Source organism: Dreissena polymorpha, chromosome 4, assembly GCF_020536995.1.
Source record: "Dreissena polymorpha isolate Duluth1 chromosome 4, UMN_Dpol_1.0, whole genome shotgun sequence".
Taxonomy (NCBI): Eukaryota; Metazoa; Mollusca; class Bivalvia; order Myida; family Dreissenidae; genus Dreissena; species Dreissena polymorpha.
Genome location: NC_068358.1, coordinates 139,773,354 through 139,795,620, shown reverse-complemented (window position 1 = coordinate 139,795,620; position 22,267 = coordinate 139,773,354). Strand labels below are relative to the sequence as shown.

The 22,267-nt window shown below is 36.2% G+C and overlaps 2 protein-coding genes across 4 annotated transcripts; both read left to right on the top strand.

Moving 5' to 3' along the window:
- The first annotated feature begins 657 nt into the window (after positions 1-657).
- On the top strand, positions 658-14,981 carry LOC127876907 (uncharacterized). 3 transcript variants are annotated; one of them, XM_052422415.1, is made up of 7 exons: positions 658-782; positions 2,110-2,459; positions 6,502-7,300; positions 8,374-8,645; positions 9,407-9,566; positions 12,736-12,819; positions 13,999-14,981. In XM_052422415.1, the coding sequence occupies exons 2-7, from the start codon at positions 2,200-2,202 to the stop codon at positions 14,110-14,112; spliced, it is 1,689 nt and encodes a 562-aa protein (XP_052278375.1). In that variant the 5' UTR covers positions 658-782; positions 2,110-2,199; the 3' UTR covers positions 14,113-14,981. The 3 variants fall into 3 exon arrangements, with proteins under 3 accessions (XP_052278375.1, XP_052278376.1, XP_052278377.1); XM_052422416.1 differs by lacking the exon at positions 658-782 and adding an exon at positions 921-1,070; XM_052422417.1 differs by lacking the exon at positions 658-782 and adding an exon at positions 1,846-1,919.
- A 3,567-nt stretch (positions 14,982-18,548) lies between these two features.
- On the top strand, positions 18,549-22,267 carry LOC127878842 (uncharacterized). The gene is made up of 2 exons (XM_052425365.1): positions 18,549-19,839; positions 21,456-22,267. The coding sequence occupies exons 1-2, from the start codon at positions 18,549-18,551 to the stop codon at positions 22,265-22,267; spliced, it is 2,103 nt and encodes a 700-aa protein (XP_052281325.1).

Here is a 22,267-nt window from a genome sequence, read left to right as displayed (position 1 = left end):
AAGGAAAAGCGGGCGGGTGGTTAGGTGAATAGACAGACAGACAGACAGACAGACAGACAGACAGACAGACAGACAGACAGACAGACAGACAGACAGACAGACAGACAGACAGACAGACAGACAGACAGACAGACAGACAGACAGACAGACAGACAGACAGACAGACAGACAGACAGACAGACAGACAGACAGGCAGGCAGGCAGGCAGGCAGGCAGGCAGGCAGGCAGGCAGGCAGGCAGGCAGGCAGGCAGGCAGACTGGCTGGCAGGCAGGCAGGCAGGCAGGCAGGCAGGCAGACAGGCAGACAGTCAGACAGTCAGACAGACAGACAGACAGACAGACAGACAGACAGACAGACAGACAGACAGACAGACAGACAGACAGACAGACAGACAGACAGACAGACACCCACACCCCCACACACACACGAACGCACACACACAGACACACACACACGGACAGACACACACGTACACACAGACAGACAGACATACAGAAAAGAAGATAGGCAGGAAGGGAGGAAGGCAGGCATGCGGGAAGATAAGAAAGACAAGAGAGAAACGGCAGACAAGAAAGTAGGCAGGCATGCAGGAAGACAATTTGTTTTCCCAATAAATAAAAATATCACAAAAGTATACGCCCTGATTTGTCCGTTTTACTCTGACGTCACAGGCACTGGAGTGTAACTTCCAAATAAAACTAATACACTAAAGATAATGGGCCAAGGATTATCAGATACTTCTCGTAAACGGGATTTAAAATACTTTGATGCACACTAAAAGGTAAGTTAAGTAAAATATTTTACGAAACGTTATGAAACATATTGTTTACAAAGGAGTATTTGTTCAAGCAGAACATGTGTAAACTTTATTTTATGTCGAAGCTTTGAGTTTCAACTTGCATTTACGCTGCATTAATGTCGCTCCCGTTAAGGTGGTTAACGGTTAACATATTTTGTGGTTAAAACAAGTTATAAACTCGGGATATTGGTTTCACGTTGGCGTTTAATATTTCTACATCTTAGTGATTTTTGTGTTCGTAGTTTTAACTGCGTGTTATGAATCTTACAGGTATATAATTTGCTGGAAAAGTATTAATGGAAAAGAATTAATGCAAATTTATATATTTATAAAAGTAGCTTGGAGTGTACATTCTGCATTACATAACACTCCTCTTAATGCTCAGCTCCATCTCAAACATGTGTATTATTATATGGGATGTGCTATGTGAAAAGGGGATTTCATGCATGTGCGTAAAGTGTCGTCCCAGATTAGCAGGCCGCACAGACTAATAAGGGACGACATTTTCCACCGAAACTTGATTTTTGCTAAGAAGAGACTTTCTTTAAACAGAAAATATAATAAAAGCGGAAAGTGTCGTTCCTGCTTAGCCCTGTGCAGACTTCACAGAGCGCGGCTTATTTATGTCAGTCGGTAAATATAATACACGTATACACGATTTTAAAGGTAATATGCTGTATAAACTAATATATAACTAATATGTGTATTTTTAATACCCGAACACTTGTTAATCCTGGCAGTTCATCACTATTGACATTTTATTTGTATTGTTTCACGTGTTGTGGGGATGCGCAATTAAGAAGTCTGAAATAAAATATATATCTCTACCTAGCATAAGCGTTGCATGTAGTTACTATTAAACATTTTGTTTAAGAGATATGAACTTAAACTATGAATGAGTTGCTTTAATAAAGTAGACATCAACGTAGTTGACTTCGTTGTGGAACACTTTAAATGGTCAAATTGATCGAAACAGAAAGTTAAATATTGTGGGTTTACCACAATCTTATTTTGGGAAATGTTTTTATTAACACTATCCGATAGTTAATAATAAGAACTAGACTCAGAAGCACTGTTTCAAAGATCCATCTGCGCTCTTTCCTGACATGAATCCTTAAGGTTTTAAATGTTCTTTATACCGAATTCAAAGTCAATGTTTAACTGAATGGAAGTTTGTTAGGTCACATACCAAATAATATAATTTTATACATTTTATTTCCGTGTCAAACCTTTATGAAAAACTAAAGGTATTTTATTTACATGCACAATCCCCATTTTGAATTTCTGATGGTATTATTTTTTCTTTCAGCGTTTACAGAAAAACTTCGAGATCAAGGTACTGAATATAAATCGATAATTTTGTACTAACGAATCGAATGCGGTCAATTAAAATTCCGAAATGGAACTGCACGTATGGGCGAGATTTGACTTCAGCGGGAAACTGCAAAGCGTCTCGTCGACTTTCACACAGTCTTCTGAAGGGCTCTGCCCTGGTGTAGTACCTTTGACAGTCCCGACGGCCGGCGACCCCGGGGAGCGGTTCGTTCCCTACACGGACAAGAAGGCGCTAGACCGGAAGTTGGACATCAAAATCGACGAAATGGGAATGCTCGTGATGCAGATGGCGGAACTGACGCGGAAGAACAAGGCCATGGAAAGGTGAGTGCTGAGTCAACTGTTTCATACGGCTCTCGCGAATGGCACTTGACTTGAAAAATTGGAGCACATTGCTTATGAAAACAAGAAATTGGGTTAATTTTCAGTTGATGTAATTGCTAGGGAAATGACATTGCTAACGGATAAGTTTCATGTTTGAGGTAACGTAGTATGATTTTAAATAAATCTACGGAATGTAGCAAACATTCGGCTACAACTATAGAATGAAACGTTTCTTGTTGAGTTATAGTGTCTATTATAGTTGTTGTTATTTAGTACAATGGGGGAAGTGATCATCTATTTGCGGTATATGTATTGGCATAGATCACTTGTAAAGGCATGTGCATTTCTGCAACTATTTTCACAAATTTACATAAAAATATGTTCATACCATGTGTATGTTTATTTGTAGCTTGGCACAAAGATTTGTATTGCAAACGGCGTTTTTACTTTAATTTCTTACTAAGTAGATCAAAGGCAAATTCATTCGTGATCTTCTAATGTTTCTGTTTTAATTACTACTATTCAAATCCACAGACTTTGAAACAGTTTAAAACACGTCAGTTTTGTTGTTATAATGATATCTTATAAAGCAGTGGAATTCCCATGAATATCATGCAATTTTGGTTTCGTAATATAAATATCTAACTATGGTTTTTAAAAGAATCCTGGCCCTAATTGATGAACACGTGTATGATGTTTGCATTAATTGTCTTGGTCTTTAGGATAAACATTGCATTGCTCAGTATACTTTACATACCATTTATTATGTCAGGGTAATTTATGGCCGTACTTGATTCAGTTTAACCCATGTATGCCTAGTGGACTCTCCCATCCTTCTAAATTGGATCAATTTATTTCCAAACTAAGGGATGTCTAGTATATTTATTTCTATATTTAGACTATTCCTTAAAGTAATTCCTTTAAGCAAACAGCGCAGACCCTGATGAGACGCCGCATCGTCTCATCTGGGTTTACGCTGTTTGCCAAGGCCTTTTTTCTAGACGCTATGTATATGCATAAATGGGTTAAATCCGGGTAAAGCAGATTTTTGCGATCGTGCTAAACATAATTCGGTTAGCGACATAAACAAATATGTATTTCCAAATGGAATGTCAAGGTCGACTCTTTTTGTAGTATTACACCCACTTTTCTTCCTTTACAGTAAATACTATATTGTCGATAACCTCCTTTCGTGTAGACGGTAAACAATATTTTTTTACATTGCTGTAGTATGTGTTTTTATTGAACTGTTCTTATAATAACAGGATTTATTGTCCGAAGTCAGGCAGATATTAAATTTCTTAAAAATTAGATCTACAATTAAACTAACGGACTTGTGTTGTTTGAAGAATATGCATATTGTTGAACTACACAATTAATGAAAGGAGTTAGAGATATTGACGTTTGATACGCGAGTATCAACTGATGTAAACTTTAGAAGCATATGACCTCTTTTGTATACAAATTTTAGGTTAGTTATTTCTTCAAAAGAGGTCAAAAGGTTTATCAAACTTATAAACATACCCTAAATAATTATTACTATTGTGTTCTTGATTAAACATTATATGCTGTTCGGTGCTACCGATATTCACTCTATTTAATCTGAAATGTTTTGAATATGGACAACATCTACAAACTGGCAAAACGAGCAAAAGAACTATTTGTTTCACTCGCTTGAAATTTTGGTAGGATTATCGAAATACGGTCTGATTTTCCTGGGGCCGTATTCCAGTAGCTTCTTAAGTTTTCACTTAAGTTAAAGAAATTTCTTAAATAAATTTCTTAAGTTAAATTTGAAATGTCAAAAACAAATCATGAGACGCTTAGTATTTCTCTTTAAGAAATTCCTATAAGAGTTAAAGGAAGTTAACTTAATTTTAAATATATGAGAAAAAATACACAGAGTAAAGAAATTTATTAAGTTTATGAAGCTACCAGAATTTAACTTAGACGAAATTTTATGTTTAAAGAAAAAATGTCGGAGATAAGAAAAAATATTGCGCAGTATTTCAACTTAAGTTATTTTTTAACTTAAGAAGCTACTGGAATACGGCCCCAGGCATTAACGAGGATTTGTCCTTGAGTTCGGCCCATTTTGTTTCTAGTATGATCATTTAGTTATAAACAAGTGCTATTGCATTCGATTTTTAAACAATTAAATAACTACTTTAGTTTTACAAGAAAATTGGATGGTATTGTTAATAACCGTTTACATACATTGTGGTATAACATGAAAACGACTGTCAGTAATTTATGCTCCGTCATTTAATGCGAGAGGTATAACGCGATTGACCGGTCCACCAGTCTTTCTGTCCATCCGTCCGTTTGACTTATCAGCCATGGCAGATTAACAAGATCTTAACATTTCGCCTACATCAGCATCGGCACATCTTTTTACAACTATTTGATATTTACTGCGTTGTCCATGACAACCAGTCATTATTCACCTTTATCTATGGAACGCCATTACTTACTTCATATGACTGTTGTCGTTGGTTGCAGTACATTAATCATTATTTTCAGTGTAATATACATTAAGCTTTGTGCAATTTTCTTTACGTTCGGTACATTCGTCATTGTATGCAGTAGTTAAAGCATTATGCGAAGTGGTAACAACATTATGTTCCGTCCAAACTTCTTGACGTTCTGAACATTCAACATTATGTGTAGTAGTTTTATCATTATGCGCTGTGCAAACTTCTTTACGTTCGGTACATTCGCCATTACTGTCACGTAAGCGAATGTCAATGTATTTGGTGAAAGTAAAACAAGTCTCTGACTTCTCAAAACTATTTCTTTTATTTTTCTAACTATTTCTTAACATCAAAATTGTATTTATAGTCTCAAAATTATTTTCTAAGTCTAGCTGTAGTATCTTTCTAACCTAACCGCGGAGTGCCCTCTCCCTCCAAACATCCCCATTTTGTCTCTAAATTAATTTGCATATATTTACTTTTAAGATTCTGATTGGTCCTCAGCTAGTATGGTTATTATTCATTGGTTGATTCGTCAGAATATTCTAGAAGGAACAATTTTTCATGTATATACTTGCTTGGCGAATATACTAAAATCTAATCAATTTATATTGGTACTAATCACTAATTAATGTACTGCAAACAATGACAACAGTCATATGAAGTCAGTAATGACGTTCCATATTTATCTCTCAACATCACGTTTGCATTGATCTTTACCTCATTCGGACTTCGTCAGTTGTTGTACAAACACTTATTACTTTGAATTAGCAAATGAAAAGGTCATTTTAAGTATTTTCCGGAACGACATTGCGCATCAAAACTATATTTGGCGAATATTTCATCACCTGCATTTAACTGTGCAGTTTATGACACTCTAGCACAGTAGTTGTACAATCAAAACCTACACCTCAATTACATTGTTTCGATATCTGATCTCAAATTGCATATCTTTGCCGACAATTTGTACTAGATCGTTATAAAAACCCGGATGTTTGGATCGTTTATAGTTGTTTTTCGCCCAGTCATGCAATGAGTCATGACGAATGCAAGTGCATTTTATTATGGGTGTATTTTAATTAAGTCCGCTATTACAAAATCATCTCCACTACATCCACAATACACTTCCAACAACGACGACACTACAATCATTAAAAAAAATGTATATATCAACATCACTTTTCTAAATAACATAATAATTAAATATGAATAATACAAATCAACAAAATAAATATATCAAAATCTCATCATTAACATGAAATGTATTTATTATAACCGTGAAAAATCATAAACCTGGAAATCAACAGCATAATTATCATAATAAATAACACCATCGTCATAGTCATGATAATCAACAACAGCAGCAATATAAATGACCATCAGATCATCATCATTATCTGGATTAAGTTTATGAACACCATAAATCCATCATCATCCTCATTACTTGCGTCGTCATTCATATGAACAAGATCATGAATACAAATCAACCATTGATATACATGTAATTATGGTATATTTGTCAAACCCCGTCAATGCATATTAAAATATTTTGTTTGCGTGTCGTGCAGCTTGATCAGGAAGCACGAGGTCACGATCGCCAGCCAACAAAGAACGATTGAGCGTCTTAGCACTGCCGTTTACCCGGATGTAGCGCCCGGAGCGCAGAAAGTTCCATCTCCGTCCGTAACGGAAAGGAAGACGGATGTGAACACAAGCAGGAGTTTTAAAATACCTGGGGAAAGACGTATAGGTTCTGTTGAAGGAGAAATTGTCAGAAAATCAGAAATTGATTTTTCTGTCGAAGAACATAGTTCAACAAATTTTTCCGCTGTTGCTAATAGACCCAGCACGTTAAACATTGGTTTTGCTGTATCAACGAGCCATGAAAAGAAAGACAAACATCAAAATTACAACCCGTATAACATTGACGGATTGTTGCATATGAGAAGTCCAAAAAAATGTGAGTCAATGAAGGAACATTCGGACGATCCTAATTCGGATGGTTATGTAAAACCTGACGGTCTCCTACAAGACAGCTATTTAAAATTCGCAGTTCATTCCAGAGATCACGGCACTCCACCGCCCCATTCGTCACCTCTCTTTGAACATTCACCCAATATGTCTGAAGGAGTTGTGGGCGAAAACCTAGACGAGAACGGGTATCTGAAGTTACAGGGGAAAGACGGAGGGACTTATGCGACGGAGTCACCGGCCTTTTCCGCTGACAGATGCTTCAGTGACGACCACGTGATCCATATCTCCAACAAAGAACTGAAATCCCCAGTGGAAAAGTGGCAGGAAGTACATGAGTACTCACAGTCGCCCCTTGCAGAGGGATCGGACGTTGTTCTGCAACCACTTCCTGATGTAAGTACATGCATTACTAAACATTGTACGGGGTAAACTGTTCTTTACGACAACACAGGGAAGTATTATGCACTACTTTTCTAGTTTATTTACTACTTAGTTAGCAGAACTATTGAATTTATTTAATTATGCTTATTATGGTACGAATTGTTTGTCCTTTAATGTGTAAACATATTTATTTTAAGTTTATACTTATTTTATTTTGATCGGTTGATTGGAATAAAAAGGAATAGTGGGAAGATATCGAGTCCGTTACACGTGTAGTGACAACCTGAAATTACTATGATTCTTATTATTTTTGCTCATTGAGTTATTAATATGTTTTTTAATCAAGCTTATTTATATCTTAGATATTTACTCACATTAATAAGGTGAAAATACATATAATATGACAAATGAGTTTGAAATGTGTGATTTATTTATAAAAGAAAAAGAAAACTACATCTCATTCCTTTCATAACATAAACATTACAATACAAATGCACTTTATTTTATTTCGATTAGAAATTGTATTCGCAAATGATGGAAATGCAATGTTTTTTTTAAACTTATCAATAAAAAAGCAAGTCATAATCTTCCCCCAAAAAAGAAGAACGAGTAGAAACACACCGTTGTAGGATGTTTCACATATTTCCGATTTGAAATCTGATAAAACGTATATTTCATAAAATTGCATTAAATACACTATACTATACTGGTCGAGACACGACAAGTTATTTATATATCAAGAACATTTCTTAAATAAAGCCTTATATTCGCGTGCTCTTTCTCCTGGAAAAGAAGGCAAGCTTGTGTTCACAAAACGAAAGTGTAATTTTTGCGCAGTACACATAAAAAATCACATAGTATTTATTATTTTCGCCTACATCGATGTAGTCGTCAAAAATATTGAAATTTAAATGTTACAAAATTAAATAAACACTTTTTTGCCAATCCTTAATATTTCAACAAAGTTCAGCAGTTGCAATCTTAAACTGGTATTTCACAAACTTGCCAAGATAACATGGCCAGTTAAGAAAACGTTTTCAAAGATCGCTTAGTTCTTGAATTGTTTTTTATCATATAACCTGCAGGTCTACACGGGCTACATCGAAATATCGGACGTAGAATGCACGGGTAAAAACCCCATTTTACCCTCTCGACGCCTCTGTCAGGCTTACACAAGGTCCGACGGAGGAACCCCAACGTGCTTGAACAAGCCTCCGAGCAGCGGCCTCGCCCTGTCACCTGCTCTCGCTCGTCTGCATGGAAGCTCATTGACAATGACACAGAGTGATGGCTCGCGGTCGCGGAATCCTGCTGACGTATCGGAGACTTATTCGCCCATGGTCTTTATGGGACATAGGTATACCAATATATATTTTTATGGTGGTACCCGTATTGTATAAAGAAGACGCGTGTAACGTTTAACTTAACAATGAAAACTTATTGAAATAGGACAAGTCATAATATGAGACGAATGAACGACATTCCATTTTCGTTTTAAAAGTCTTCTTATTTCATAAAAACATGTTTCACGGTCAAAGTCGACTTTTGAACTCTAAGAGTGACCTTGACCTTTTAGGTAAGGAGCCGGATGCTATTCGCGACGCTCCGTATTCTGATAGTTTACATTTGTGCTAACATATTTTAAAATAAATCAATATACGACAGAGGGTATGGCTTAAGCAGGAATTATCGCACGCACATCCGGACGGTCATACAGACAGGCGCACGTACAGTAGGACTGTATATGAAGTTTTCTTCGAAGGGGGAGGGGGGCTTAATTATGTTATACCTTGGTTGTCCGAAGAATATTTGATGGTAAATTACTTATTGGTAGAGTCTATACCTATTAAATGTTTATGACTTTCTGGAAGATATCTGGTAGATGTACCTTCATCTTGTACGAGTAATTTACGTAATTGGAATTGCAAAGTTGAAATATCGCCCTTATATTAAACGATATGTCTTTATAACTTATTTTAAATATCATACAATCGGACTCAAGATATTTTCTTCCATATAGTATGTTTTCATGAACTTAACAAATATTTACAACATAACATGAACATAAAAATAGGTCTAAAACAATGTCGTAACACTTTTTCATTATTCTGATTTCAGGCACTCTAGTCCGGATATCCGGAAGGACGACAAGCTTAACTCCATACTCAAGGACATGCGCACTACGGCGGAATGGAACACGGAGAAGCGTAGCCTCATGTTCAACTCCACCGAATGCACCGCCCCGCAAGCTGAGCAGCAACTCGGAGCTAGCGTTCAGGTTCGTACCGGAAGTTGCGTAATAGTGACACATATATTAAGTTTAATCGTATTGGTTAAAAAGTGGGATAATCTATCGTATTCGTGACCAATAAGATTCTACAAAGCTAAAAGTCATACGTATTGAGTGTATTAGCGACAGCTGATTGGTCAGGAGCTTGAATATGAATGTAAATCTGCATAGTATAAACACGGAGCGTATATTGATCTAGAGTTCGTGGTATAAAGAATGGTTCAAAATCTCGAAATGGCGTGCGTTAATACCATACTTTTACAGTTAAGGTGTAAAATATCTTTAAAACCATTGATTTAAGATCGATTCTGCTTGATGCTTTTTATGGAGATACGCTTGAGTCCGTTTAGTGACGCTTGAGTCCGTTTAGTGAACTTTGAGACGATCAATGGAACGCTGCCAAATACATGTTGAGAGCGTACTTACTTTTTTTCCTGCTCGCCTTGGTGGAGACTATTAGTCGAACATTTTGCGATTGAAATAATAATGTGTAATGCGATCAGGTATGAAAAGTATGAATGGACTATTATGTATTTACACAAAATCTCCAATCAAACTGGGAAAAACGTACACTCAAACATAGACATTTTCTTTTATTTTCTTGTACCACAACAGAACAGAAATTTATTACCACTTGTACATCGTCAGTCTGAACCATGTAATATAACATATATAAAATATGTAAATACGTGTAAATACTTACTAACGTAATACATGGGAGAGGCTTGAAACAATCGCATTATTACAAAATATTTACTATACCGCAATTTGTTCTGAATACGATGAGTAATCGGAGTATCGAGGTTTATAAATACCATTTATTATCGCCATTCTAGTGTAAAATGTGGCTATAGTGATGCAATCGATCGAAATGTAATCGACGACAATGTGTACAAAGGTTCTTGTGTATTGTTGTGACTCGTAATAAACTTCACATTTTACAAGTAAGCATTTGTTTAAGTAATGTTGTATGCACTTTAAAGAACTTATCAGTAAATGATAACATTTACCGCGAGTTAGTATTTAATGTTTTACAATGCACATCTACACCAAGAGTAAGTGCTAGATTCGGAATGTGTGTATATGTATACAATACTAATATTTTAACATATATTCATTGAATGTTGAGTGTATATCTTGATATATAATATTGATCAAGTACTTAAATCTCTTATCATGATAATTCGGTTGTTTCTGATTGTATACGAACCATATACATATAATTTGGATAAAATACTGTTCAACTCGTTAAAATAATGTTGCACTGATATCTATCTAATTGATTGAACGCAAATCTACCTGTGTCAGGAGGTACGGGGTGATTGAAAACATCCATGCGTATAACATCTTCAGAAGTAATGCTATTGATTTGACTTTCATTATAAAGAATGGTGATCATGAATAAGCTGTATTTAACTGTGCGATCCGTAAGCAATTTTGACTGGATTGCTCGTATCTAAAATGAATGAAAAATAAATAAATGCGTAACTTATGATTATCCTATTCATCCTCTCCCTCTTCCTTTGCCATATTATCACTCTGAACATACTAATAATTGCCATTATAATCAACATCATGATCAGCATTCTTTCACAGCCATTATCATGGTCATCATAATCCTCCTCCTCCTCCTCCTCCTTCTCCTCCTCCTCCCCCTTCTCCTCCTCCTCATCATCATCAGCAGCAGCAGCATCAGCAGCAGCAGCATCAAACACCATCATTGTCAACATAAACATAATCATCATCATCATCATCATCATCATCATCATCATCATCATCATCATCATCATCATCATCGTCGTCGTCGTCATCATCGTTGTCATCATCATCCTCCTACTCCTCATCCTCCTCCTCCTCCTCCTCCTCATAAACATTGTCATCATCCAAATGCTGCGCTTCATCATTCGTATCGTCATCACCAATATCAACTTCGTCATCATCGTTATCATCACCGTATTTTCCTCATTGTCGTCATTTTAACCCATTCATGCATAGCGTCTAGAAAAAGGCATTGGCAAACATCGCAGACCCTGATGAGACGCCGCATCATTCATGCGGCGTTTCATCAGGGTCTGTGCTGTGTGCTGAAAGGAATATCTGTAAGAAATATTCTAAAAATAGAAATAAATATACCAGACATCCCTAATTTTGGAAAGGAATTGATCCAATGTAGAAGGATGGGAGAGTCCACTAGACATTAATGGGTTAATTCAGAAATGCAAGAACATGACATAAACACGCCTTTTACAAAAAGATACCATGGACATGACCCCTGTAGGTCACAATATACCAAAAGATTTCCTACACAAATTCAATGTAAAAGCAATAACTTTAACGAAAAATAAAGTCAAACTTTTGCGCATAGAGACCCTCATTACCATACCTTTTCTCGAATAGCATTCCAAGCCGATTTGATTTAAGCCATAAAAAAGATAGGTCACGCGGTATGCAAGAAAGAACTCGTCACGAATCAAAAGTCACTGTTTTACGGCCATCTATTTACCGGCTTCTATCCAGTTCATGAGGGTTTCCCGCCATCTGTCGAACTCTTATGTAGTCTCCAATCTTCAGATAAAAGAGTGAATTTCTAGTAAACAACAATGTTTTCCCTGCCGCATGCTCACAGAAATATTCTAAAATTAAGTCATGGCAAGTGACCCTACAGAGAACCGTGTCTACAAATAAATGATGTTCATGTTTTTAGAGAGTATAGTATTGCACTCCAAAAAAATTAAGTATATTGTAACCTGTATGCCTAAGTGGACAATTTTGAAACCCGACCAACAATCATTATGAGAAGGATTAACGCAAATAATGTGTCCATACGTTTTACTGCATAAGGTCGGTCACCACTTTCATCTAAATCACAAACATTTGTGTTGTCGTCGCCAATTATATCTTATCAATGAACTTTATTTCTTTAAATGTCTGCAACAAAAAAGTTTTGCTCAAACTGTTATTACTTTGCCTGAAGCTGGTATATGTCCTATATAACAAGTTAAATTGTGAAACGTTTTGATATATCATGTATATATTTGGAATAGTGGCATATACTAATAAATTAAATGTCTTTTAATTAATTATTATCCTTGAATAATTGCCAGCATATAAAACTGGGAGATCGCGGTTGATTGAATTTCTTTTTCTCAAATCTCAGGTGCTGTACAAAGCCTTCTCCAACCTGTTCATACAGAAAGGTCACGCACGGATTATGCAGTATACCCAATCCCAGATCCTAAAGGTGTGTAACGGTTGAGCATTACATGACTGTAGTTTAACTAGTAGATGGATACCTTACATCATACATAAATTAACGTTGTGTCCGTGATCAAATTGAGACAATCTCAATGTCATGTTTTGATTAGACAAAGTAATCAATGTGCATAGCAAATTTGCGGGACCATTTTTCGAGCGGGTATCGAACCTGCTCGCATAATCGACATGTTAAACTTTAAAATAATGCTTATATTTACTTGCATGATATTATTTTACGTGACAGCCTGTGTTTGATTTGTTGAAAGTGTACAGTTACATAGAAGTATTATTTACATTGACGTGTTATCGGTAGATAGTATTGTTGACGATTATACCAATATTGTAATTGAGAAGATTGTGATCTTAAAATTATGAAGAATATACAGATGTAAACTAGTTTGGTATTATCATTTATTGTTTACTGTCGTTTACATTCTGATAAAAAAACGTGCGCTGCCTAACGTTCATACTTAAAACAAAACCGAAATCGTTAACTTTATGATTGAAAGCAAAAACCACCCAAACCGTAAATCAATTTGCTAAGGAACAAAGAAGTAATTTTGATGATAAAGTTTACTAAATATTGGTGGGTAAAAGAACTTTTTGTCACATTAACCCATTTATGCCTAGCGTCCTGAAAAAAGGACATTGCAAACAGCGTAGACCCAGATGAGACGCCGCATAATGCGGCGTCTCATCTGTGTCTGCGCTGTTTGCTTAAAGGAATTTCTGTAAGAAATATTCTAAATATAGAAATAAATATACTAGCCATCCCTTATTTTGGAAATAAATTGATCCAATTTAGTAGGATGGGAGAGTCCACTAGGCATACATGGGTTAACGCTGTTTTTCATTATGAGGAGGGTCGTGTGCAACCGACAAACTGCAGGTTCGTCAAGTGTAAAATAGATTGTTTGTTAAGGCTATTAACAGGGGCGTGTATGAGGGTCGTGTGCAACCGACAAAATGCAGGTTCGTCAAGTGTAAAATAGATTGTTTGTTAAGACTATTAACAGGGGCGTGTATGAGGCCCATTTCGTTCCATATACCTTAATAACCGATTGTCTCGTATCAAATTGTTGGTAAACAATATACATGTATAATATGTTTCTGCCACATTCACATATTAAACAAATAATTTCACCAATTTGACTTGTCTTTTCAGCGCGTATTGAACGAAATAGAACACACCAAGTCACATGGCATAGACGTCTCCGAGGGATTCTCCCGGAAGTGCATCGACCTCATGCGCGTGTGCTTCCGAGTAAAGACGCCATGAAGCCCTTCCCGTGTGGAAACGCTATGTGCATTTCGAAGACATTTAACGAAGACACACTAGGAAAGTGAAGTGCGATGTAAAATTATCTTACTAAATGCATGCTTTGATCTATTCGCGCGTAACATTTATATTGGTGTAGTTTGTTTCAAACTTCCCCTTCAAATTGATTCTTACGAACATATCCATCTTTTGGTGTAGCCCGCAGCCGATATTGATCAAAATCGATATAAAACATAAATTGAATAGGGAATTTAAGTTCTTTCTATTTCAAACTTTAATAGTTTTGTTAACAATTCAAATATCAAAATTACTCGAGTGGAATATTTCTCTACAATATAGCCTAACTTTTAACAAACAGGTTCAAGTTTTTTTTTAACACGCTTTGATTGCTATAATATATATAGAATGTTAAAAAGTTCTGTATGTTATTCGGTGGATTTAAAATCAGAAACATGTTTTTCTTTATACCAAAATAATAATAAGTGTTGTTGTTGATATTGTTGATTGTAACATTTTACAGGATGGGTATGTTTGTGAATTGAATTTTTAAAAATATTGAGAATAAATAGTATTTCGTACTGTATTTGATACATGTATATGTTCTTGCCTCTGTTGTCAAAATACGGTTAAGATTGACTCACCACTTCAGTTGGACGACCTATTTTACATAAATGCGATGTATGACCCTGTCATAAAATTGGTATTCTATATATCGCCCTTTGGCTTCTATGGACTTTCTTTACAATACGAGGTTTAAGGTCATATGTTTGATAATTTCTTAATCGAACGCATATAAGTTAATTTTCTGATGATGATTTGTGATAAATGTTGGTGATTTTAATGGAGCGAGTATTAAACAGTGTTCGTTCTATTTGTATATGTTCACATATTTAGTATCTATACGAAAACAATACCTTACACGATGAGCGGCAAGAAAAAAACCTATACTTTATAATATTTAGAAATTAAGAAATATTATCGTACGTAAAATATATTTAGCACAATCATCTTGTTTTAAAATAAAGGTTATTTCTAGATATGTTAGTTAAAAAATGAAGTTAAGACAGCCAAGCAGTCGCCAGAATTTTTGCAATATCTTTTGATCAACTCGTACGTGAAACGAAAAATATGAACATTTCAATAAAAAATTTACAATTCTTTTAGATTTTGATAGGCAAATTGTACACAATTTTGTGTACGCAATTTAAAACAAAGAGCACTTTAATTTAAGCGTTTGAACATTTCATATGACTTTGTTCTTACATGAATATAATTAAGCTTGGCATGAGAAACTAGCAACGTGTTTAACGAATTTGCGGGTACATAATTCGTCTGCTATTTCATGTCAGTGTCAGCGTAAAACAAGAGTTATCTGTCGCGTTCAATAAGCACATAACAATTACTTCCCTTATGTGTCGCTCACAGTGGCGAATTTGAGCTTGAACCCAGTGGCGTTCAAACGTTTTGCGAACGTTGCTGCAACGTAATATTTAGGTCGCAACGTCGGCAACCATTACCGAACGTTGCCACAACGTTGCATACAAAACATTACCCGGACGTTTCATCAAACGTTGCAGTTTGGTTGTCACAATGGTGTATATGAAAGTTTTCCCGACGTTTTTTTCCAACGTTGCTGCAACGTTGTATTTAGGTTGCATTCAAACGTTGCAGTTTGGTTGTCACAATAAAGTATATGAAAGTTTTCCCGACGTTTTTTTCCAACGTTGCTGCAACTTTGTATTTAGGTTGCTTTCAAACGTTGCAGTTTGGTTGTTACAATGGTGTTTATGAAAGTTTTCCCGACTTTTTTTCCAACGTTGCTGCGACGTTGTATTTAGGTTGCATTCAAACGTTGCAGTTTGGTTGTCACAATGGTGTATATGAAAGTTTTCCCGACGTTTTCTTCCAACGTTGCTGCAACGTTGTATTTAGGTTGCATTTTAACGTTGCAGTTTGGTTGTCACAATGGTGTATATGAAAGTTTTCCCGACGTTTTTTTCCAACGTTGCTGCAACGTTGTATTTAGGTTGCATTCAAATGTAGTATTTTTAATTCTTTTTTTAATAATATAAAAATAAAAACTATTTACTTCCAACCGCCCTTTCGAGTATTATCGGCAGATATGCACACAGTCGAGTCCGTTTCCTAGAAAGAACAAATACTTGGTGTCTATAGAGGGGATAATGAAACGCTCCCCGAGTAGGAATCGTACTTTATAATAATACAGTTCATGCATAGCATCAATGAAAATATGATTTCTTGTAAATTTTAGAAATTCAATGTTTTAAATTTTACAAATCAGTTGCTTAAACTTATAGATGCTAAAGATGAACTTTAACTCAAAATCGCCGGATAAAATATATTGTTTAAGTTGTGTTATGAATTAAAATGATAGAATCTAGTTTCAAAGTTTCAACCCGAAATAAATAGTCAACATTTTTGTTTGGAACTTTCAACAGTCGCCGTGTAGTGGATGAGGTGTCCGCCTAGCGATCGAGAGTTTGTGGGTTCGATTCCCACGCGGGGAGCATTTTTTTTTTATATATTAATGCGACCTAAATACAACGTTGCAGCAACGTTTGGATAAAACGTCGGGAAAACTTTCATATACACCATTGGTGCAACCAAACTGCAACGTTTGACTGCAACCTGAATACAACGTTGCAGCAACGTTTGGGTGCCCACTGGGAAGTTATTGTGAGTTGTTTTTCGTCAAAACTTACCCGGTGTCTTGAAGATCTTGTACAAATGAATTTCTTTGTAGCAGGACAGTATTTTTATGTCGCTATAACTCACCCATAAGCGGCCAGCATTTTGATCCGTTCAAAACTCTCGCCACTGTCTTCTCGGCGATATTTTCTTCTATGACACTTGTGTGTCAAAGAAATAGGGTTGTTTTTTGTGTGTGTAAATGTTAATATAGTTAATTAGAATAGCAAGTATAAATGTTACTATAAACCAGCTGCGGGATACACATCCAAGAGTACGGAAAGCCCTGAAATCATAAATCATGCGGTCAAATCTAATGGGAAATTTAGGGTCAGTTCTGGGGTATGGGGATACTTTTGTTTATTCAAGGAAGCCTGGTTAGTGTATGGTAGAGTTCGAGAGTTTTCTGTGTGTTTCTGAGTCAGTTGAATTTGGGCTTAAGACCAGAGCGTTTGTTGTGTGGAAGGAGGTGCCATCAGAATTTCTGATCGTCGGCCACATTGTGGAGGCATCTAGAGTGTTGTGTTTATAGAAGGAATCTAAATGGGGTATGTTATTTAACAATAATCTTTCTCGTCCAACATATGCATTATTGTAGTAATCATTCTGTATTGTTTTGTTTTTCTTGTAAAACTTGTAGTGCTTGATGTTACGGAAATATTATGTTATTGCAATGTGATTTTGATAAGTAGTAAAATGTGGTATAATTGAAAGCTGTTATAAGGGATTAATCATAAGCATAATGATCTGAATGGATATTCTTATATCCTTGTAGATCCCATTTTTGTTGGTGTAAGAATTACGATGAAGAAAGTTGATGGAAAAGGGGATAGAAGATAGAAGTTTAATAAGACGTATGTTGCATACTAGAACTAGTTGAATATTGATGAAGAAAGTTGATGGAAAAGGGGATAGAAGATAGAAGTTTAATAAGACGTATGATGCTTACTAGAGTTAGTTGAATATTGGCCATCAGTTTCATAAAGACAACTACAAATAAATTATACAGAGAAGTACACTGACAGGAAGGAAGAATTCATATCGTAGTAAACCTCAAAAAGTGTAGCAGTGATGTGTACTGTGTAGTTCCATCGGGTAACTGGAAAGAACTGGACCTGAGAACTGAATATATTTATGACGTATACAGCGGAGCACAGCAAGAACATTTGTTTTTAACATTTGACATTCGATCATCAGGGATAATCTAGACTATAATTTCTTATTTGTTTTTAAATGTGCATGAGATAAGAATAGAAATTAAAGCATGAAAATTAAATAGATAAATAGATAAATAAACTTTGTAATCCTCTTTGCAGTATTGTGATTTGCATAGACCCCAAAATTTCAAGTCCTTTCCTTCTATCTGAGGGACATTGGTGGACTTTTGTTTACATTCAAAGTTTATAGTTAGTTGGCTCAACTATACAATCAAAAATCTTTGACAAAACTGGTAGTACGGGTGGGGTTATGCTTTTCGATTATCACAGAGAAATACTGCAGTGAGGAAATAAAAGCTTGTCTGTAAATTCAAGAGAAATTTTATCTCTGTGTGCTGTGCTGTTAATACCTGGGTTGTTATCTCTAAGGGGACTTGCTACAGGTCAGTGTGAGGTCACAGGCACTGGTCAGGTCAGGCAAAGGGGAGAAACTGTTAAAAGGGGCCAGCAGGTTATTATAAGAGTTAACTTTCTTGTTAAATCCCTTATTCATTGGGTTTGATTTTCACCATGTCTGATTTGGAAAATCTTTTTCAAATGGGTGAAAAGTCCGGTTTGTCCGGGGAAACTTTGCTCTCCTTTATAAAAGAAAGAGAGGAGGCAGAAAGGAAAGAAAGAGCTTATGAGCGTGAAGAGAGAAATAGAGAGAGAGAATTTAAGAAATTAGAAATGGAGAGAGAAATTGAGATGGAAAGATTACGTAGTGGGTCACAGAGGGGTGATAGTCGTACTACTAGTGAGAGTGGTACTAAGGCTAAGTTGCCAAAGTTACTTAATTTTGATGACAAGCGTGATAGCATGGATGCATATCTCAAAAGATTTGAGCGATTTTCAGAGAGTGCTGGATGGAAGAAGGAATGTTGGGGTGCAAATTTGAGTGCACTGTTGCAGGGGCGTGCCCTGGATGTGTATTCGAGACTCACAGTTGCTGAGGCTAATGATTATCAGAAACTTAAGGATGCCCTGCTAAAAAGGTTCAATCTCAACGCAGATGGTTTCAGGGAAAAGTTTCGTAGTAGTAAATGTGAATCAGGGGAGACAGCGTCTCAATTTGTAATTCGATTGGGAGATTACTTAACCAATTGGATGTGCCAGGCTGGGTCTGACGAAACCTATGAGGGTTTAAGAGATTTGATTTTACGTGAGCAATACTTGAATGGGTGCTCAAAGGGACTGCAAGTGTTCTTAAAGGAGCGGAAGTTTGCTTCAGTAACAGAGATGGCCGATTGTGCAGATCGGTATATTGGGGCCCATGAGGGCAATGGCAAAACGGGGAATGAATCTAGAGATGGTGTGAAAGGTAAGGCTTGCTTTGTTTGCAATGGACCACATTTACGTAGAGACTGCCCGAGGATAAATGGTCGGAACACCATGGGCACAAACAACCATAGGGGTGGTAACCTATCAGGCCAGTATTCAGGTAATGGTTTCAAAAGCTGGGAACCAGCAAGAGGTGGAAGAAGACCTGAAGACAAGTATGACCGAAAGGTGAGTAAATCTAGTTTGTCGGCGTGTGGCCTATCCCAAGGAAAGGTAAGTCTGTCATGTGGTCACAAATTACCTGTCATGTCGGCAGCGTGTGATGGACCTATTCGGGAAAATATGCCGGAGTGCATAGGATGGGTCAACGGAAAACAAATTCGTGTCTTGAGGGATACTGGATGTTCATCAGTGGTGGTAAAGAGGTCTTTTGTACCAAACCACAGTTTTACTGGGAAAGTTCAGAATTGTGTCTTACTTGATGGAACAGTGAGACAATTTCCCACGGCAAAAGTGTTTGTGGAAACACCTTATTATACAGGTAAGGTAATTGACCAGTCGCCAACTCCGCCCACATTTTGTCGATCAGCCAATCAGATATCGATTTTTCACACACCCCTCAGCAACGCTTATCTGGCCGCCATTTTGTCCGACAAACAAAGCGTGTTGTACATGTGGAATGGACGTAATTTTTAAGAGTTTACACAGATTTTATATCAAATGCATGATCATTACTGTTCGATCATTATTCAAAATTGTAGGTGCTATACATACTTTATAAAAGGTTATTATTTTATCTTTATTTCTTGAACATATGAACGAGTAATGAGAAAACAAACACAATAAATAGTTTAACCACACCAGGTGTGTGTTCTATAAAACGTGTTATATCGTTTGATGCACAATATTATGAAGCAGTTTGGGCAACATAATAATTGCCACACGTGCTTATTAATGTCAGCGTAATTGTCGATGATTAATAAATAACATTATGTTGCGTGGATCTGAGAATGAAGGAACATAAAGGCATTGTTAGGTACTGTACACAAGAAAAGAAAACTATTTAATTACTTAAATGATTTCCAATTATATATTTATTTTCTGTGGAGCATAAACAAGGGCAATCATTATAAATTGTTTACTTAAATATTGTTTTTACTAAAGTAAAAACAACAAAAAGGTGATTTCAACGCGGCTTAGCCTTAAAGCGACTTCAAGTGTAAAATGTACGGCTTATAATACAACAACAACATTTCTAATACAACATATATTGATACGGGGAGAACTGTGAAAATTGCAATTAACATATAAGGGCCATATCTTGTTATAAAAAGCAAATGCATAATATGCTAAATGTATTCAATTCGAATGTTCGTGAACAGCACCGTAATACCAACACTTCATTTTTTGATAGTGAAATGTAACAGGTTCGCATTAAACAAAAATGAAATAAAATGCATATAAGACTATTTGTTAATGAAACCACGAAATTAGGCTTGTATTAAATTATGGTTACAATCAAAATTTAATTTATATCTAAATAAAAAAAATCGGTGTCTTTTTAAAAAAACACAATAAAACAAAGATCTTAACATTTTTTATAAACAAAAAACCCATCATAATATGGATATGTCATTTGCATTTAATAAAATATTTTCAAAATTATATATGAATAGCCACCGGGTTCACTGTCAGACGGTTGAATACAAGTTCAAAATCAATATGAAATAAATGCTCATTTTTACAACGGATTTTTCATCAACTCCCTATATAATATGTATAAGAAACGTTTCTGATAGTCAGTCTGCCGTTAACTCATTTATTTTGATTACGCCATTTCTCTCTAAAGTTTTTATGATTGTATTAACGTTTTACAAAGCAGTTTAGTTTAGTGTGCGGCTTTAATAATTTATATTATAGAAAATAGCATAATACATCATTACAAATATAGAATTTCCCTCACGTAATCCGCTATAATTGCGATCTGCTTGTCGGAGTTTTCTTATCACTAAACCACGTGACTATGTGGGCGGAGCGATCGATAATTTGGCGACTGGTCAATTGCCATGTGTGTTGAAAGTCCAGTATACGACTTGATATTGGGGAATATTGACGGAATCAGAGATATTGCAATTGGAGAATATACGACCATATCAGAAGAGAAGAAAGTGGATGAAACGGTGAACGAACAGGCAGCAGTAGTCACAAGAGCTCAGGCTTCAAAAGAAAAGGTAAGCAAAATCAAACCGCTAAAGGTGCCAACACAGATCAAGGGGATGAATCCACAGATGTTTCAAGAAGCACAGAAAAGTGACCCAACTCTTCAAGCTTCCCGGGAACAATCAATGTCGGAAGAGGTGAAGCAGTGTGGAAAACTGAATACTTCTCGGTATTATGAACGCAATGGATTCTTGTACCGTGAATTTACGTCTCCAAAACATAACAAGGGAGAACCTGTTTGTCAGCTTGTTGTCCCTAAGGAATTTCGAGATGAAATCATGAAGATAGCTCATGAGAGTTTATTAGGAGGACATCTAGGAATGCAGAAAACATTGGATAAAGTACTGTCACAATTTCATTGGTCTGGGGTAATGTCAGATGTGAAACGTTTCTGTACCTCCTGTGATACCTGTCAGAGGATGACATCAAAAGGAAAAGTTTCCAAGGTTCCGTTGGGAGAAATGCCATTAATAGATACACCATTTAAACGCGTGGCTGTTGATCTGATTGGACCTATTACACCAGTTAGTGAAAGAGGAAACCGGTACATATTAACGGTGGTTGACTACGCTACAAGATATCCGGAGGCGATGGCATTGAAGAACATTGAGACAGAAACCGTTGCAGAGGCATTAGTAGACATTTTCACTCGAGTTGGAGTTCCACAAGAAATGCTTAGTGACATGGGAGCACAATTTACATCTGGACTCATGAAGGAGATAAGTAGGCTGTTGTCAATGAACAGTTAG

What these genes read in the sequence shown, in the direction of transcription:
- LOC127878842 (XM_052425365.1), top strand. Translation starts at nt 18,549, where the DNA reads ATGTCTGATTTGGAAAATCTTTTTCAAATGGGTGAAAAGTCCGGTTTG. An exon ending in GGAAACACCTTATTATACAG is followed by an intron (nt 19,840 to 21,455) that starts GTAAGGTAATTG and finishes CGACCATATCAG; the next exon opens with AAGAGAAGAAAGTGGATGAA.
- LOC127876907 (XM_052422415.1), top strand. Translation starts at nt 2,200, where the DNA reads ATGGAACTGCACGTATGGGCGAGATTTGACTTCAGCGGGAAACTGCAA. An exon ending in AAGAACAAGGCCATGGAAAG is followed by an intron (nt 2,460 to 6,501) that starts GTGAGTGCTGAG and finishes CGTGTCGTGCAG; the next exon opens with CTTGATCAGGAAGCACGAGG. An exon ending in TTCTGCAACCACTTCCTGAT is followed by an intron (nt 7,301 to 8,373) that starts GTAAGTACATGC and finishes TATAACCTGCAG; the next exon opens with GTCTACACGGGCTACATCGA.